The sequence below is a fragment of the Microtus ochrogaster genome, chromosome 6, assembly GCF_000317375.1.
Source record: "Microtus ochrogaster isolate Prairie Vole_2 chromosome 6, MicOch1.0, whole genome shotgun sequence".
In the NCBI taxonomy this organism is placed as follows: Eukaryota; Metazoa; Chordata; class Mammalia; order Rodentia; family Cricetidae; genus Microtus; species Microtus ochrogaster.
In genome coordinates this window covers 58,626,398-58,645,436 of record NC_022013.1, presented here as the reverse complement: position 1 = coordinate 58,645,436, position 19,039 = coordinate 58,626,398, and the positions used below count along the sequence as shown (strand labels likewise).

Below are 19,039 nucleotides of genomic sequence, written 5' to 3'. Positions count from 1 at the left end.
TATATCTGTATGTGTTTGTGTCTATGTGTGTCTGTCTCTGTGTGTTTCTGTAAGTCTGTGTGTGTGTGTGCCTGTGTGTATCTGTGTATGTGTCTGTATGTGTTTATATGTCTATGTTTGTGCACAAGTAGCAAGAGTAAGTTGAAACTGGATATGAAGAGACTAGGCCAGACTCAAGTTCCAATCCTGGAGTCATGCCGTACTCCATGACCATGCTAGCTAAGCAGACATGCAGCATGCTGGAAAAGACAGAACTCATCTGGCGGCCACAGGGTTTTGTTCTTCCACCGATACACCAGAGTGGTGGCCTTGGGGAAGTCATCAACCTTTTCAAGTTTGTCCCATAGTGTTGTGGGGACGTATGAAAATATAAAGTGCCCCCTGGGGACCTCATTCTGAGTGCCCTGCAGTTGCTCTTGCCTGCCCAACTCAGGATCACAAGGAAGGATGGACCCAGAAATCATGCTGAATTAGTGATGTATTTCTGTTTTCCTCTCCTCACATATTCACGGTGCGAAGACCCAGAGAACAGGACGGGTGAATTGCTAGCCACTCCCTTATTGTGAAGTCAGCCAGGCCACTTTCCTACTTGGTCACGTTGGACCTTGATTTACACTGATCCAGAGGTTACGCTTGTGACCCAGGCAGAGCTGGCATTTTGGCTGCCATCAGGTGTTTCTAGCTTCACTGTGTGACCCAGCAGGGACAGGGAATGCAGCCTGAGCATGTCTACCACGTCAGGCTCACCCTCAGCTTTGCTGCAGGCTCGTGGCAGAGAAACACAGTCCTCGTTCACCCCTGAGATTCCACAAGTAATGTAGCTGACCAACGCACGCAGTGACCATGAGCTCCATGTGCTCAGTGCTCACAACCTGCCAGGAAACGAGCTGGCCACTTCCCAGACACCTTCCTCAAGACAGATGACATTCTGCTAATGCGCCATTTTAAAACAAAGAACTAAGGGTCGGCAAGTTAAAGGAACAGATCCAAGTCTGCAGCTCAGCAGTGAAAGAGCCCAGACGGAATGCAGGCTTGCTGGTCAGAAAAGCCAAGGTGTTGTGTCCATGTGCACCAGGTAGAGCAATGGGAGCAGAGCCAGGAACAGCCCTGCACCCCAGGTCATGGGTCCCCTTATTCCCTAATCTCATGAGTGAAGCTCACCATTTCAATGAATGGCTTTCCAGGAAAACATATCACAAAAGCCGGGGGATATCTGACAAATTATAACTGAGCCATTCACCTCTGGGAAGCAAAGGGAACAACCTTGAAGACACCTGTGACCACCTTCTCAATGCAGGCCAGGAGTCTCCTGTGCCTCACCACTGAGCAATGGATACTATGGCCATCGGGCTCCTCCTTAGCCATCCACTAACTGTGTGACGTCATATGTCTGGAAAGATGGTGGCGCTCCCGGAAGTACTCATGGCAAATGGGGCAAGTGAGAACTTCCTCTCTGCGTTTCTTAGAATGTGGGTCAGAGCCTCCATGCTCTCTTTTGTGGTGGGACCGCATGTGGAGGACCAGGTCAGCCGTCAGACGGAAGGCGAGGTTACACTTTGCACACCAGTTCTGAGTGGGCAAGCCTGGGGACGAGAGTGTGGGTGGCAAGAGAACCCGGCAGGCTGTGGCGGAAGGTGTCGAAGATATGGAAGCTTGCACCTGGGAGTGATCCAGCCATGGTGTGGGAGCCCCGTGGAAAGCATTGCAGAATAGAATGTTCTGGGACAGCATGTGCAATCTCCAGAAATCTCCCGTGAGCTTGAAAGCTGACAGCTGAGCCCAACATGGGATATCCACCGTAGTGATGAGTCCCGAGAGCTCCCATGGGCCCTCTGCATTTCCACTGTCTGGAAACGTGGGGGAGCATGTGGGTTTCTCCACAGGGCGCGAGGCTGGCCTCCTGAAAGCGCTTCTCTTCCCACTCCGGGCCACACCCGGCCAAACTGAGCACTCTGTGCCATCGGCCGAGGCTCCGGGGAGATCTGGGGGCAGCTGCTGAGTGCCAAGCTGGCCTTCTGGGTTCTCTGGCTTCCTCTTCAGGGCTTGCATGTCACCTGAGCTCTCCTGGAGACAGGACAGCTCTGTGAAGGAACCCTGCCTCTGCTCTGTGCAGGCCTTGTAGCCCAGAGGCCTGTCCAGTCCAGCCTTGTCCAGTGCTGTTGATAGGCTCAGTTCAGAATGGGCCAGATCTTGGCCACCCTTCCCTGCAGCAGCTCCAGAGACCAGGAGGCTTGCTTTCTTGAGTAGTCCTGCCTGAATCTGCTTAGGTCCCCTGAGTCTCCATCTTTTGTCAACTGAAGGACTCAAAGAAGCTGCTTTTTCTTCAGCCATGTGATCAGAGGGGCCTGACAGGCTAAGCAAGGTGGATGTTCCAGTGACCATTAGTCTATAGGGCTTTGGAGTTCCAAAGGACTGATCCCTAGCTCAAGGAGGAGTTATGTGATCAGAAAGTCCCCAGTGAAGCCCGGACTGGATGCATTTGACCACTGCAGAAAAGGAGAGCAACAGTGAGGTGGTCCCCTGTAGGCTGACACCAGACAAACCCACTTTTCCTGGCCTTCCTTTGATGTCTGTGAAGTAGGAGCAGGGTCATCTGAGGAGAAATAGAGGCAATGAGCTCAGATAGTTTAGACACCAGCAGCGCACAGAGGCAGCTTTCTGCCAGAGACAGCCCTGGAGCAGTGACGCCAGATGAATATGCCATGACTCCATGCAGGGAAAGGCGGGGAAGCCTCAGAAACACCGATTGTGTTAACAAGTCTGGTTCAGAACCACAGAAGCTGGAGAGGTAGGGAAGGGAGCCTGCTCTGGGACAGAAAACAGGAGATCCTGACACTTACCAATAACCTGACCCTGCAGGGAGAAAGAGAGTACCACAGCTCCCCCTCCAGGAGATGTCTGGCCTTGACCGATCCAGAGTCTGGAGGAAGCCACAGGATGGGGGAGGCAATGTGGATGGTTCATGGCTTCACTACCTTGGCGCCTGTGGCATGCCTTTCCTTCCCTGTCTCCTACACTAGCAGCCCCTTTCTCTACATCACGTCTCCAGCCTGCTTCCACTGGCTGTTTGGATTCCTCTGGACCAATCTTAGAGTCCTTTTCCCTGCTTTCCTCCTACTCCCACCCAAGCCTTGTATGGTCTGGCTGCTTTCCCTGCGGACCCTGCTCTGGCTGAGTCCATGCAGTGGCCACTGTTAGCTTTATGGGCTATTTTCCCTGCTCTGGTCCCTGATAGGGAGTGGAGTCCTTTGGAAGTCAAGGACTTGATAGACAAGCCAAGGATGGGGGGAAAGGTGGGTTTTTGTTTGAGGGAGACTTTGGGGCTGCTTCATAGAGCCCTCGCTTTCACCTCACCTGGATATGGCCACGCTGAGTCACAAAAGCAAAGCTATAGAGGGCTCACGGTACAAATGGAGGGGAGGAACAAGGGCAGCCACAGCGGGGTGCAACAGCAGAGGACGAAGGCCCCAGAGTCCCGAGGGATGCCAGTGCAGGGTCCTATGGACATTCTTCCCACACTCTGGGAGTTAACCACCAAACATGTGCTTAGAAGTGACTTTTGCTCCCAGTGCAGCTTATAACTCAGCACCACTTCCTTTAGGAGCTGCAGATGTCTCCTACTGTGCAGACATGAGGGTCGCTCAGGAGCCTGTCTACCAAGCGAAGCCATGGCCTCAGCACCCTGCCCTCTCCTGCCTTAGTCACCATATTGCCCAGCTGCAGCCCTAGGCACAGCCTTCCCCGGGCAGGATGAGAGCCACGTCTACTCTGCTGACCTCTCCGGCCCAGAAGAAAAAATCTATGCTGCTGTCTACCCTCTGCAGCCCCCAGAGGAGTCCTAGGTGAGGCATACAGCAAGCAATCAGAGGATACTGTCTGGACCAAAAGGCCCCCAAGCTAGCCAAAAAGAGGAGGGAGATTATTGCCTCTTGGGACAATAGAGCAGATATCTGATCGTTTATGTCACCTAGCATCTTCCCAGCCAAGTCCTGCTCCTACTACTGAGGTTCTCCGCTGCTACTCGGTCCCTGTTTTTCTCTACTCCAAGTCTACAGCTATCAGCTATCCCTCTGATGGTGGGACTTACTCTGGCCCCTTATCCTAATAAATTCCCTCTCTGAGTTGGCCAGAGTGACTTTTGCCACTTCTATCCAAAGCAGCCTGACTGTTCTAGAAGTGACAACCCCACCCAGCTCTGAGAGCTCGCCTCCAGGACTCTGTCAGGGAGGATGTCAACACAACACACACTCACATGTGCACACGTGTGAGCAAGCACACAGGCCGAGGCTAGCACCCAGTGGCACCGTCCCTGCAGCCGTCAGTACTGGGAGAGCCTCTACCGTATTAGCCAAGTCTAGACAGCGTCAGCTGCCAGCTTGACTTTTCTGACAATTCTAATGTGTTTATACCCACATTAGCAGGTTCTCTTGCTGGTTGGTGGGCTGATTTTAATGCCTGTTATCAGGTGTGCTAGGCCACTTCAGGTACTGAGGGACAGGCAAGGGCTTCTATAGGCGCGAGTGACCAGAGGGTCAGAGGAACGCTTGGCAGGTGTGGGCTGTGTCTGGCCTCTGCCACACACTGAGGCACAGTCCACTCTCTACCTGACCTTGTTCCTGTCTAGAGCCTCCTCCTCGACACTCACCAGACTCACTCTTGAGCCATCCCACAACTAACTCCACTCACTTCTCCTCGGCCCATGTCCACTGTCTACTTGTCCCAAAGCACTGGGCATCCACAGATGAACTAGCTTCTGACTGTGCCCTGGAGGTGCCGTGGTTGAGAGGGAGACACCTAGGAGGCAATGCCATCGGCTCTCTGAGGAAGGCCTTCAGCACTGTTCCATCTCTGTAGGCCCATCCATCTGGTTCCAAAATTAAGAAATAGAACCAGACCCTCTCCTTTCACAGGTACTGGCAGAGTCACAGTGATGACTGGACCAGCATTCAAGAGGCTTCATCATTGGAACAACTTCCCCTGAGCCAGAGTATGCTGAAGTGACTAGGCTCCTTACTCCCGGGAACTCGGGGGCTAGTTGGGCAGCTGCATCCACTAGCTGCCTTCTGCCTCCCTGAGCAGGGAGCACACAGCACATGCGTCTCCCACCTGCCCCTTTCTTTCAGAAGTCCCCGAAGAGATTAAAGCAACATCAACTTTCTGAGAGAGTTAAAATACAGAAGTTACCCAAAGTGCAGGAAAGGGGACCTCAACACACTCTTCTCTGACTAAAGCGTTTGTTTGCAGAGCCGCTATGGCAAAAATAAATGCAAACACAGTCATACCCCCATGTGGGTCTGGGTCCCCAAGACCCTCCTCATGCATACTGTGTGCTAATGGGATTAATTGGATCACCTCAGCATTCTTTCTAGACCACAACTTCAGTGGGCTGCATCTAGCATCAGACATTTTGAGAGTGCAGAGGTGACAGCAGGCACAGGGTAACCCTGAGCAAAGCAGCCAGCTCCTCAGTGTCCCAGGTCTCTACCTGTAAAATGTGCTAAAAACATCTCCAAGTCCATGCCTGATCTCCCAGGTGTAATTAATTGATAAATTGCTCCTCCCTCTCTCAAATAATAGCAGGTCTGTTTGAATGCCCACCAGTTTCTATTCCATGAGCCCACACAGACACACATGTACATTTACATAGGCACACTTGTGCACACACACACACACACACACAAACACTTAACACATACACTTAACACAGACAAATACACATATACTTCATACAAACACTAACACTAACACATGTTCACACAAACATATTCATACACATTAATACAAATACTCCCACGATACACTAAAACACACACTCTGTCTCCTCTCTAATCTCAGATACTTCTCCAAAGTCAGCTAGGTCCAGATAATGTTATATCCAAGGATGTTCAAGAACCTGCATCAAAATTCCCTGATCTCACCTCTGCAGAGACCCTATAATGCCACCTTCATGGTCCAGGCAGCATTTTTCAAGCAGAGACAGCTCATCCCAGGAGCCAGAACTTTCAGTGGCATGCAAGCAGATATGACTGCCCTCTTCTGAGGGGCATGCAGGGCAGAAAGTTGGTCACCAGGATGCTCCATTACATAAAAAGAAAAGTGGTGATAATCTTCTATTTAAGTGTGTATAGACCAGCAGTTCCTTGCATTTGATTTCATTTAATTTTCACACAAAAAATTGTGGTGCGTTGTGTTTCTCAACTCAACGTTTTTTGCCAACCTCTCCCATGTCATTTTTGCTCAACTCCACAGGGCAGCTTTTGACACCACTGTGAATCTGGAGAATGCCAGATTTTGAGTTAGAGATCATGTCCCATTGATGCCATCATCCCAAACCTTAAAAACGGGGTGGGGGAGAAAAGGAGAAAAGAATAGTGTTACTAAGGAGAAACCGACAGGAGAATTGGAATAGACAAAAGCAAACTAAAACTAAATAGAGGAAGGAACAACGAAGGATGTGTGTGTGTGTGTGTGTGTGCTATGTGTGTGTGTGCTTAGATGAGAGCGCACACCTATCAGCATGTGCATTTGCATGTACATGCCTTTGTACACGGTTGTGTGCACATGCATGTGGACATGTGGAATCTTTGCCTGCCTCCCTGAGACTACCTCTGGCTTGTGAATCAGCATTGTTTGGTGTTAACTGCAGGCAAGTCTCAGGATTTCCTGTACAGCCCGTCTCGGGCCCTGCTCCCACGTCTACCTCCATGAAAACTGCTGGATGGAAGCCTCTCAAAATGGAATATCATGTGAGGCTACTATAGCTTACTCCTGCCAGAACCCTGCTGCCTCCGTGTGCTCACCTCTCCTGTATGGACTCCCAGCCCTTCCTTTAACACCGGCGTCTGTCTGAGGGCCGGGGTCAATCTCATTCTTCTGCAGCTGCATCTACATCCCCTCATCCCTGGACTTCCCAGATGGCCACCACAGAGCTCTGTGGGTCAGAAGCCTGACCCCATCTCCCACCTCACCTGCACCCCTGCCACCTGTGTGTCTGTGGACCCGCGCCCTGCCCCTGCACAGCTGTTTTCTGGGCAGACTGGAACTGCCCCTTCCCCTTTCTCCTCCCACAGACGCCAGCTGCCCTAGGCAGTGACGGATCTATGCAGCCCTTGTTCCTTGCTCTGCACCTCATATGAAAAGACTCTTTGTTGTCCTGGGCTGTCCTCAATGGCCTCAGTTCATCCCGGGCTCTCCATCCTGACACTCTTTATGGGTGCGCATCACTCCATCATTGTATCTGCTCCACCAAAAGGCTTTTCTTATCATTCTTGGCTCTGTTCACTCTCGTGTCCACAAGGCACAAATTGAACAAAATGGTTCAGAGCCACTCACTCCATGTTCTTCTTTCTGGAAAAAAAAAAAAAGATGACATACTAAGACCCTCTCACTTTTCTCGGAGTCCTCAGATCATATGACAATCCTATGATCCGGAGTGCTTTCTGACACCAGGATCCCCAGATCGACAAGGTCCGTGGCCCATCTTCCCTGCCATAGATACATCTCCCTGTAGCGCCTCTCTCGTGAGCTGCGAATCAGGGTACCGCTATTGACTAACACAGCAAATGCTACATTTTGAGAGATCAGTCTGTTTCCAGTACTCATGCTCGAGGACAAACTACAGCCTCATCGGTCCAATCTCTAAAAGGCTCTGGTTACACTCTCCCAAGCAGCCTCGCTGTTCCCGCTACTGTGGAGCCCCATTTACATCATCAAGGTCAAGTGCACAGACTCTAGGGACAGAAGACCTGGACTCCATCATTCTCTGCCATTATCCACACTAGGACCTCTGCTTCCCCCTCTGTAAAGGGAACGTGTGGATACTCTACCCCCATGGATTGCCATGAAGATCGGTTACAACGGCCTATCTAAGGGCCAAGGAACCTGGCTCAGCACCCAGTGTGAAGACAAATTGGGTGTCATGCTTATCACAAAGTGACAGTCACCTCATAGCTACCTTTCCATTGCTTGCAAACTCAAAGAAACTAGCACACGGTGCTGTTAAACGAATAAGCAAATAGCAAGGGCACTTCTTTCCTTGTGCTCTGTTTATAGACGCTAAGATTCTTGTTAAACTGGATGCCTCCGAGTCTGAAAGTCCTCTGAACACTGTATTAACTCTCATGGGTCTGAGTTGCAGTTCAGAAGCTAGTTCTGCTCCATGACCCCGGACACCCTGCTAGTCTGTCTCATGCATTTGCTTCTCAGTTGAAACAAAAGAAGGCATTAAACAACCCCAGTGTTCCAGTCTTTGGGCGTCCCTAGTCTCTGGAATCTTCCCTTTTGGAAGATTCCAGAATTGAATCATGCATTCACATCTGTATAAGAATGATGAGCATCTGTGTTTTCTTGTGGGGAGTGCTCATGTTTCTAGGCATCTCCCAACTCTGGGATGTTAAAAACATTGGGAACATAAAAGCTTTCCAGGCTTTCATAGAGAAACAGAGCTGAGGGCTGTCTAGCCATCTCCTAGGGGTTTCCCTGTCCAGCTAAAGCTTTAGTCTTCTAGAGTAAGGCTGCTCAAACTCAAGCAACATCAGTTCCCAGGACTACAGTGAAGCTAGACTCAGGACTAACCCAGCTTGGCCATGTAGAGCCACAAACAGGTAGATGACATATCTTCACCCCCCACCCCCAAGCTCAGGAATCTTCAGAAACAGAGCCAATGAACTCAGAGGACAAAAATGGTGCTTCACAGGGGCTCTACTGGGTGGATTCAGGGTTAGCTATGGCCAAGGCTGGCCAGGACACTAAAGCAATGAGCAGTACTCCAATAAACATCAACTGACCAGCAAGTAGTGTTATCTAGGGTATCTTTCAACTGGAACTTGTGGGGCTGAATTAGCCCTATGGACTCAGATTCCAAGACGTAGCCTGAGCTGCAGACTCAGCCCAGCCACTCACTCAATAGGTGCAGGACCCAGGACAACCACTCAGGGTGTTAATCACCTTATAAATAATGCTGGAATAGTGATATCTACTTCAGGGTGCTTCCAGTTGGATTCAATGAGGGGGCATGTAAGATCTCAATACAGGAGGATCTTGCTGCTGGTACTATTGGAAAGGAAGAGCAGGTGTCGTGCCTAGCCAGGGTTTCACCTCCAGGGCAGCATTCACAGGATAAAGTACATGGCTTATCTACCAGGTTGGTCAACAGAGACCCTTTTATACTCAAGCAGTAGCATTGTCTAAAGAGAAAAGTGTAGGGACATTTTTATAAAGATACAAGACTGTGCAATGAAGGGAAATAAAACTTAAAACCCTGAGACTCAAGACTTCGCTTCGTATACTTTTTAAGTGGCTTATCTATTCTAAACATGCGTTGCTAACTCCTGGATTTCTGGAAAAGAAATCTGCCAAATAAAACTGCCATGCGATTCTAAATCAGCCGGAAAGCCCCCCTTTCCCCACTGCCACTGCCCGTTCTGTCTCGCTGACATCAGTGGTTGGAGGACTCACAAGACAACTGCACTCCCTAACGCTGAACACAGTCTCCAGTCGGAAGCTCCCAGGAGAACACAGTCTCCAGTCGGAAGCTCCCAGGGGAACACAGTCTCTAATCCAAAGCTCCCAGCCCATGCTCATCAATTGTCCTAACTCTTTAGTATAACACCACCTACTCTTCTACCAACCCCACCACCATCCTCTTTGACCAGATTCTACTTCCACTCAGGTTTGTGTGGCTTATAGGTTGTCAAGCTTCCTTTTCTGCATCAGTAAAAAGTTAAGCTGGCAGAATTATCATCAGAGGCACAATAAACGACAAGGTCAATTTAAATTGTGTCTAAGAAGCCAAGGCTGCCAACCTTAATGGATAATTAATATATTTGAAAACAAGCAAGTTTGTGTATGCTTTGTATGTGCTTTTGAATAGAAAGACATACCATAAAATATCATTAAATGTGAAATTATGTTTTTGCCAAGACTAAACCTTTAACAAAGCGCTTAAAATCGTTTTGATATGCATGCTGCATTTGGTTCCCTAACAATTTAAGTGGGCTGACTCTCCTAGATTTCTTCCATTTAAAATGTGTGTAAGCTAATCTTTGAGGGTAACATGAAATGACTTCACATCTACCTCATGGAGACGAAACACACCCAGCCCTGGGCTCCCATTTTCTTCCTACAGTCCAGCCCAGAACGCCACCGCCTCGGTGCCCCAGAACCTGACAGATTCAGCTTGCCCAAAAAGCACGCATGATTGCAGCTGTCCCCTCAACGCTACTTGGCTTTCCTGGCGGGCTGTCTGTGCCTATTAGGAAAGAAAACGGTTTCAAGGAAAGGACGCAGCATCTTACCAAAACAAGGTAATTTTTTTTTTTCTGCTCATCCTGAAGACTCAGACATTAATGTATTTTTCCACACCAGAAACTGAGTTACCTTTCCAGATCTTGGTAAATATCTGTTGAAGAACACATCTGTGATCAGGTCATGGTTCTTACCACGGTACTCAGCACAAGCCCTGTTGAGAATAATAAAGTGCAGGAATGCATGCATAAAAACATGAAATCAAGAACTACAACACATGCGGGCGCACACACACACAAAGAAGTCAGTCTAGGAGAAAAACCAGACAGAATTATGTACAGAAAAGATGTGGGGGCAGAAGGAAGAAAAGAGGAGGAAGAGAAGATTAAAAAAAGAAGAAGAAGAAGAAGAAAGGAAAGGAACGGGAGTGCAAGGAGAAACCGCCAATAAAGGTAAATTCCTACAAGGAAAAAAAGTGAGAGAAGAGAGACACAAGAAGATGGGCCCCAGGGAGTGGACTACAGAAAGATGTAGGAGGAGCAGGCCACAGATGCCAGGGAAATCCCGGTCCCAGAGCTAAGACTTGCGAATTCTGCCCTGGGGGAAAAAGCCGTGGGACGGAGAGGCATTCCGCCGCCGCCGCCCTCTCCCGCTGGCCAGTCTCCTGCTGGCGCGAGTCTCACCTGGGCTCTGAGCAGCTTCAGCGAGGCCGGCGGGTACCAGCTGCAGGGCGGCCAGTCTGAGCTGCTGAACTTGGCTGGGGAGCCCAAGGGAGTCCAGGCCCCGCCTCGGGGGCGGGACCTTCAGGTCGCTAGCCCATTGGGTCCCCACCCCTGGCCCTTCTAAGCTCCCAGGGACCTAGGTCTGGAGCTGGACTCCCCCGGACTCTCCCGCCTGGCCCTCAGGCTCCGGAGACTGAAGGACAGTCTGGAGCTCCAGGCTCAGTCCTGCTGCGTTTGGAAGTCGCGTCTTCTCTCACCTCTGAGCTGTTGCACAGTGCACTTCAGCATCTAGGCTCTTGAACCCTCCTGGCCCTGGCTGTAGTGATAGCTTTGGTGGCGCGTGCTCTGCATGAGATGTACAAGGACCCGTCTGCTCTCAATCTGCTTTCCCCTAACCCCCAGAAAAGCCTCCTGGGCTGCAGCTTCACAGCGCTCTCCTGGCCTTCACTGGAGTATCCGCTGCCCCCCCCACCCCCTGCTTTACCAAGTTGTGAACAGTGGCGAGGTCCCTGGCTGCCATCAATCAGCAGGTGTCCTCCAGAGAACTATTCCTATTCCGGAAAAAAGAGGTAGAGGCAGGTAGAAAGGGTCTCTGTGAGAGAGATGACTGAGATGGGTGCCCATAAGGCCATGTTCTGCAGGACCCAGGGATTTTCCGGGAAGATGGGGTAGAGTCAGGGACAGGGTGGTACTTGGCCCAGCTGCAGCACTCCTGTGTATGAGCCCTAATGTTTGAACCTGGGTCGCTAATCCTCTTGAAGTCAGTAGGGAAAGGAGACTCCTTTGGGAGCTAAAAGGAAAATGCACCCAGTTCCCCAGCTCCTTCTTTCACTCATTGATGGACACAATTATTATGAGGTCACCAGGGATCCAGGATGCACTGAGATAAACAGCGGACTCTCCAGAGCCTTCCCCTGGGCTTCCGGAATCTGTTACCAAAGTAAGTGGGAAGTGGGTAAGGTTGGAGCTGCACATCCCTTAGAATCACAGGTCTTAGTCAATGTTCTATTCCTGTGACCATGACCACGGCAACTCTTATAAAGGAAAGCATTTAGTGGGCGGCTTGCCTACAGCTTCCGAGGCTGAGTACATTATTATCATAGCGGAGAGCTTCGCTGCGTGCAGGCAGGTGGTGGAGGAGTAGCTGAGAGCTGCATGCAGGTCCACAGGCAGAGAGGTAGACTCTAGGCTTGGCATGGGCTTTTGAAACCTCAAAGCCCATCCCCAGTGACACACTTCCTCCAACAAGGCCACCCTTTCTAATCCTTCTAATACTTTCAAATACTTTCTCTGGTGACCAAGCATTCAAATGCATGAGCCCATGAGAGCCATTCTTATCTAAATTACCTCAGGGATGTTTTCATAGCAATTCTTTTTGTTAACAGAGAGGAGAATAGAAATTAAGCACCTGACCAGAACTCCAAGCACCCACACAGGCAATCATCAAGGTCAGAGAAACACATTTGAGAAGCCATTAAGCTCAAAACGTGGATTATCCAGGAGATGCTGACTGTCAAAAAGCCACTAGTGCTCGTGGACATCAGGTTGGAAGGTCTCTGGGTGCCTTGGAAAACAACGTACATATTTACACTTAGGTGTCCACCTGCACTGTTATTCGGGAGTGAGCACAAAGCAAAGATATCTTCAGAGGTGCAAAAGCCACCACCAATGTTGGTTAAAAAAAAAAAAAGCTATGCAGTGCAAAGAGGCTAAAAGCATGCAAAGCTAAGTGAATGATATATTAGCATCAGTTGGAAAGTTCTTTGAAGAGGAAGGAGTAAACAGAGGACTAGGGAAGAAGATGAAGAGTACTGACTGCAAGGAAGTTGTAACCAGGGTAGATAGGGCATCTGAAGTTTTTAACATGCGCTGACTTCCAGACTGCTGGGCCCAGCTACTGGCTAGAAGCAGCCTGGGAGGTGGTCTGTTTGATGGGGTTGTGTCGTAGAGTAAGAGAATGGGGTAGATTCTAGTAATACTCCCCTCCAGTTACACACACACACACACACACACACACACACACACACGGGGTAGAGATCTGAAGGGTGACATTAAATGACACACACAGAAGGGAAAACCAAATGATAACATTGAATGACACACTCAGAAGGGCAGGTAAAACTCATTTTGTCAAGCTGCATACATTTAGAAGAGACATACCTAAGGACAAGCAAAATAGAAACAAGAAGAGGTCATAAATAGGACAGGGATGGTGAGCAGACCAAAAGAAATAGTCTTCAACGTTGGAAACTTAAAGAGAACAAGTTCCTAATGAACGTGATTTATTAACCAAGAAAACAACAAACTTTCTAAATGTGCCTGCATCTATAAAGAAAGCAAATTATATCTAAAAAGGGGCGTTTTCTCAAATTCCCCGTTACACTGGATGTCAATACGACACTAGAACACGTACTAAAATTTAGAAGATGTAAACAGTAAGACAATTAATTACTAGGTTCTATTCAATGAGGCTCCCCTGAATCATGTGTTAAGATAAATTCTCCCCAAAAAAAATAAACTTAAAAGAAATAGTACAAGTCAGGTTCTCTGATTACAATGAAATTAGTGTGGAAAGTGATGGCTAACAGAATGTTAAACACATACACAAAACTGAAAGCTTTAATCAATACATATAATTCTGTGTCTTAGGAGAAATCACTCAAAACAATGCACACAAAAATTTTAAATATTCTATGAAAGAAGAAATGGGGTTTGTAACCCAAAAAGTTTATATTAACCAAAAAGGGGAGAAGTAAATGAAGTAGAAATCTAACCAAATGTATTAGAAAATGAATAGCAAAACAAATCTCAAGGAACTGAAAAGAAATTACTTTAAAAAGGAACATATACGTTAAATAAATAACAAAAGTACAGCAGATCTTAGAGCCTGTGCTCCAGAGTTTGTATCATTGCAAAGGCCCAGGGCAGAACTGACACCAACAGACACGGCAGAAGTCATGTCAGGTCACCAAGACCACCATTTTGTCCTGGACAAGCAAATGCCTGTCCAGACCAGCCTCCAAGTGACTCTGGTAAAGTAACAGCTGCTCTCCTTGTCACTGTATTGTCACAGAAGCTCAGGGACCCCTGTTTCTATGGAAGAACAGGCAAGGCCATTGTGGACAGACCCCATAACACAGCCCTCTGTGACCGACTTACTTCCTGAAGGCAAGGAGCCCACTCTAGGGCTTCTGAGCACTGTACCAATATCTTGGCCCCATCTGGGTCTTTGATACTGCTCAGCCCATTGGCTACCAAAGATTTCCTTCTCAGCCATCTGGGCAAGCCACCAGGGCCTATGTGGAGACTGCAGCCACGACTGTGGCTTCTCTCTGACACTCAGAGCCCCTTGCCTTTGTAATGTGGAATTTCCCTCTGTATGCTATGATTACCATTGATTAATAAAGAAATGCTTTGAGCCTATGGCAGCCCAGAACAGAACTAGGTGGAGAAAGCTAGGCTGTATGCTGGGAGAAAGAAGGGCAGAGTCAGAGAGACGCCATGGAGCTGCAGGAGACAGACGTTGGTCAGAACTTTAGCAGGTAAGCCACAGCCACGTGGCCATACGCAAATTAATAGAATTGGGTTAAATTAAGATGTAAGAGTTAGCCAATAAGAAGCTAGAGTTAAGGGGCCAAGCAGTGATTTAATAAGTACAGTTTCTGTGTGGTTATTTTGGGTCTGAGCTGCCGAGCAGCCAGGAATGAACTAGCTGCCTTCCTACAACACCTTGTTTTCTGCATTTGATTGTTTCCTGTCCTACAAGGAATCTAAATCTGTCTAAAAGTAGAGCTGGGTAGACTGTACTGACCCTCAGGCCCTTCCTGGCTGTCAAAGGAGGGCAAGGGGACTGGATTTGAAAGCGGCCTGGATTCCTTCCTTCCTGAGCAAGCTGAAGCACGGCAGAAGTGCAGCCAATAGAAGGTTCCGGCAGTCCTGGCTGGCTGAGTGCTTTTTCCTTTGTTGTCTGCATCCTGTCAACACCCCAGGCGGTTGGTGTCCTGGGTGTGGTGCTCGCAGGATGTCCAAGGCATCCTGGGTGTTGATGACAAGATGGAAGTTTTCTTCTGGTCTGGGTTCCTTCTGCCATCATCTCTCTCATATCTCCTTCTTCTTGGAAATCATGGTCCTAGGCTTCAGCTCCCAAGCCAGGCCAGCAGTCTTCCCTCTGAAAGAGAATCCCACCCTCGGCCTAGCTCAGTCACAACAAACAGATCATTGGTGGCTAAGCCAGCACAGGTCGGGAGGTGGAGAGTGAGCTTTTGGAAATGACAGTCACTTCCAGAGAGTGCCTGTGAGGCCAAAGGAAATACTCAATGGTCGCCCTGTTACCTGTGTCTTACCTTCTCCCATGGAAGCCTGCTGTGAGGGCCAGTGGGGCTAAGCCACACCCTGGGATGGATGGGAGGGCTGTTGACCCAAGGGAAGATGTGAAATATCTTTGAACTATGTACAACTTGCCCTGGGCACCCATTAGGTGATGCACTGCCAGGCAAAGACAGTCTAAAGCCAGGAAGTGCACTGCTTAGACAGGGCCATAGGTCTATCTGATGGAGGCAATTCTGTTCCTCAGTTGAGTTTCCGTCTTTCCAGGGGACTCGAGTCTGTCGAGTTGATTAAAACACCTAACCAGCACTCTGGAAATGACTCTGAAAATGGGGCCAACATGAAGTTCTTCATCCTCCAAGAGGTTATGCACACAGATGCAAAACCCACAGTATATCAGCTTAAGATCCACAGTGTAGCGCTGGCCTCTTCTGTCAGCTCCTGTGTGCCTAGCAGCTGGGTAGTCAAGTGGGCACAGTTGGGCATGCTGGATGGTTGCACTTCACACAAGGCACCGCTCTCATGGAGGATATATGATACAGACGAAGGACACAATAGATATTTGTGTCCTCCAGAGAACCCTCTAAAATCTGCTGGACTTACGGTGGGGTCATGGGAAAGAGAAGTCTTGATCTTGAAGTGGCCTTGCCCCCCTCTACATTGTTTATAGCCTAAAGCTAGAGACCAGGGTCACAGTGATGGGGAACCTCCTTCAGCCAATAACCTTTAAGAGGCTGGACCAGGTTAGGGTGTGACCTTTTGGGTACCCAGAGAAAACCCCCGGCCTGTCCAGGGATCCCTTCTCTTTCTCTCTCTCTCTCTCTCTCTCTCTCTCTCTCTCTCTCTCTCTCTCTCTCCTGTGTTACACACCTGAGGTTGGACTTCCCATTCCTATTCCATGAGTTTGCCCCTTACAATAAAGAAATATAATTGGAACAAACTTGGAATTCTTTGACTTGTGTCCTTGACCCAAGTAACATCACAGAATCCAGCAGATGAGAAATTCAAATGCTTTCCTTTATAAAAATTGAAGGAAGGGGACTAAACTTAGTCTTTGTAACTCAAAAATTGGGAGAAAGGGAGTTTCACAGAAATGTTTTTCTTTTGGGACAGATACAGTTGTCAGAAATAACAGTGCCTTGTCTAGTTATATGATCCCTGTCCCAGCAGGTGCACATATCTCAAGAAATAGAGCATCTCCCTGGGCAACGGATTTGTTAATGAGTAGCAAGTTACAATCTATTATTTCTTTTATTAAACTCCTAGCCTAATACCTAGGATACAGCAGCAAAGATCTCTCAGTCTTGGCTCTGTGGCATCTGAGAGGTACAGTACATTGACATCCGGGCTCTAGGAACCCAGGAAGGAGGGGTGACCGATGGCAACCTGGACGGAAACCTGGAGCAGCTGGCTGGGAACTGGTGGTACTGGGAGCAGGAAGCTAGAGGCAGACACTCTTGGCTCGGTGGCAGGCTGACCCTGGGACTGCAGGAGCGATGAGCACGAAGGGCCTTCAGGAGGGCAAAGTTGGTACACCGCCCCTGCAGGAGAGAGGAGAGACAGAAGGCTGAGATATCACAGCAAACCGGCCCTAAAGCTGCAGTAGCTTGGTTACTGGGTAGCAGCGGGGAAGCACCACCAAAACCACAGGGTAAGCTTGGGTGACACGGGAAGTACCACCAAAACCACAGGGTAAGCTTGGGTGACCCCTCTTCTCCCCTGGGCCCTACTCTCCCGCCTGCACTCTCCTTCCACATCTGCTGCAGGTAGCGGGAGACTGAACGGTGTGAAGACAGAGAGATCCACAGGCTCTGACCTTGAAAAACTTTGCCCTTTGTGTCTTACCTAGTAGAAGGATTTCTGGGAACGCGATTAAGGATTTGGAGGTGGTGAGTCGGGCTAGAGATGTGAGAGGAGCTTATGCAAACCTCAGCAGGAGACAGTGCCAGCATGAGATGGGGGGGGGAGGGCTCCCGAGGCTATGGAAGGTGAGGCCTTAGCTCCAGGAGTCAGTCAGGACAAGGAAATGGACGCTCCCACCACCTCAGCAAGCAAGGGTTCCCGGATACAACTTGGTTTTAGCTCACTGAAGTCATTCTGCACTTGAGTGTGCAATGTCTGTGACAAGTACAGGGGTCACACTTGCTCAGGGACAAGCAATAGGGGTGAGTTTGGGGGATGTTAACAGGTCATTTGAAGCATAGCCATTCAAAGGAAAGGACCCTGTTTTCTCACACAGTAGGTGCAAGGAAGCCAGATGGGGGATGAACAGGAGGTCCTCAATATACAGCCTCTCAGCCCAGAGGTCTCTATCTTGTTCTGTTTCCACCACCACTGTGCACAGTCTTAGGATTCCCCCCCCCCAGCCCCCACCACAGACACACACACCAGCCTGGAAGCCCTGAGCCACACAGACTGGATTAACTCCACATATGCCTCTATGTCCCTCTGCCAGCATCTTGTGCCCAGATAACTGCCTGGAGGTCTTTATTAGGCTTTTTACAAAAGGCTTCCATGTTGCTCACTCCAAGTCAGAGCAGAGGGGTCGCTTCTAAGCCCTTCTCTGCTCTGCTGTGTAACTCAGCTCTTCAGGGGGTTGTCAAGGAACCCTATGTCATGCACCTTCTTCGCAACAGCAAGCAGACTTTGCTAAAGGATGCAGGGTGCTCAGCTGGGCAGTGACGTGTCCCAAGATGACTAAGGGAGTGAGCTCCAGCAAGTGGAAAGCAGACAGGAATTGTGGGGTAGCGTTTCTCAAGAAGCCCCGTTTGCACACTTCCTCCCTCCTACTCCTTGGGGCACTGTTGCGTGTATCAGAGCACGAGCAGACTCTTTGTAAGGGTGGGGAAAAAAGTCATGAGTCTGGCTGACCAAAGAACTGTCAAGGCCTGCGTGTGCAATGCATGACTGCAGATGTAAGATGAGGCCCAAACGAAGCTTGTCTCACAACTCCTTTCTCTTTGTACTTTTTTGGTTTGCTTTGGTTTGGCTTTTCAAGACAGGGTTTCTCTGCATAGCCTTGGCTGTCTTGGAACTAGTTCTATAGACCAAGCTGAGCTCAGATTCACAGAGATCCGCCTGCCTCTGCCTCCTGAGTGCTAGGATTAAAGGTGTGTGCCACCACCTTACTTTCTTTGGTGCTTTTAATATATTTTGTAACACAGCTTAGAGACCTTATACACACACCCGCAGGCCCCTCTATTCACTCCCTCAGACCTTGTACCCTGCCACATGTCACATTCCTAGCTCCAGAGCAGCTACAGACCTTGGACTGGAGAACGCTTAGGGCCCTCTTTTTTTCTAGGCTCAAGACAGGATTCACACGCCACTCTTACAACCACAATTAATGTCTGGGATGCAGACAATAAATTGGGCAGCCAGAGCCCAGGAAGGACCATTAGGATGAGCCCAGACTGAAAGCCACCCTGGAAGAGTGACCTTAGTCACATCCCCTGCACCCACATAAAAGCTGGGCATAGTCATGTATGTTCTTAACCCCAATACTGGGCAAGGCATAAGCAGATTCCATGCGACCACTGGCAAAGCAGTATAGTAGAACCAGAAAGTTATAGGTTTCGTAGGAGACCCTGTCTCAGAAATAAAGGGGAGAACAATAGAGGAAGACATGTATTGTTGACTTCCGGTCTCCATTCACTCACATACACAGGAAAGAATACATGCTTATACATGTGTATGCTCTCTCTCCTCTCTCTCTCTCTCTCTCTCTCTCTCTCTCTCTCTCTCTC

The 19,039-nt window shown here is 49.2% G+C and overlaps 2 protein-coding genes across 6 annotated transcripts in view; both read right to left on the bottom strand.

Annotated features, from left to right (window-relative positions):
• Positions 1 to 59: 59 nt before the first annotated feature.
• Znf488 (zinc finger protein 488) lies at positions 60 to 11,042 on the bottom strand. 5 transcript variants are annotated; one of them, XM_026779948.1, is made up of 5 exons: positions 10,929 to 11,042; positions 10,378 to 10,459; positions 7,128 to 7,347; positions 5,919 to 6,333; positions 60 to 2,593 (listed from the first exon to the last, which is right to left on the bottom strand). In XM_026779948.1, exon 5 carries the CDS (start codon positions 2,380 to 2,382, stop codon positions 1,369 to 1,371), a length of 1,014 nt encoding a protein of 337 aa, XP_026635749.1. In that variant the 5' UTR covers positions 2,383 to 2,593; positions 5,919 to 6,333; positions 7,128 to 7,347; positions 10,378 to 10,459; positions 10,929 to 11,042; the 3' UTR covers positions 60 to 1,368. The 5 variants fall into 5 exon arrangements, with proteins under 5 accessions (XP_026635749.1, XP_026635747.1, XP_005348682.1 ...); XM_026779946.1 differs by lacking the exon at positions 5,919 to 6,333 and having other exon boundaries at positions 10,296 to 10,459; XM_005348625.3 differs by lacking the exon at positions 5,919 to 6,333.
• A 5,549-nt stretch (positions 11,043 to 16,591) lies between these two features.
• Positions 16,592 to 19,039, bottom strand: part of LOC102000488 (anthrax toxin receptor-like) — a 16,052-nt gene continuing 13,604 nt past the window's right edge. Inside the window, exon 16 of the mRNA XM_026779983.1 lies at positions 16,592 to 16,834. Within this exon, the coding sequence (XP_026635784.1) occupies positions 16,592 to 16,834 (243 nt within the window). The remainder of the gene's footprint in view (positions 16,835 to 19,039) is intronic.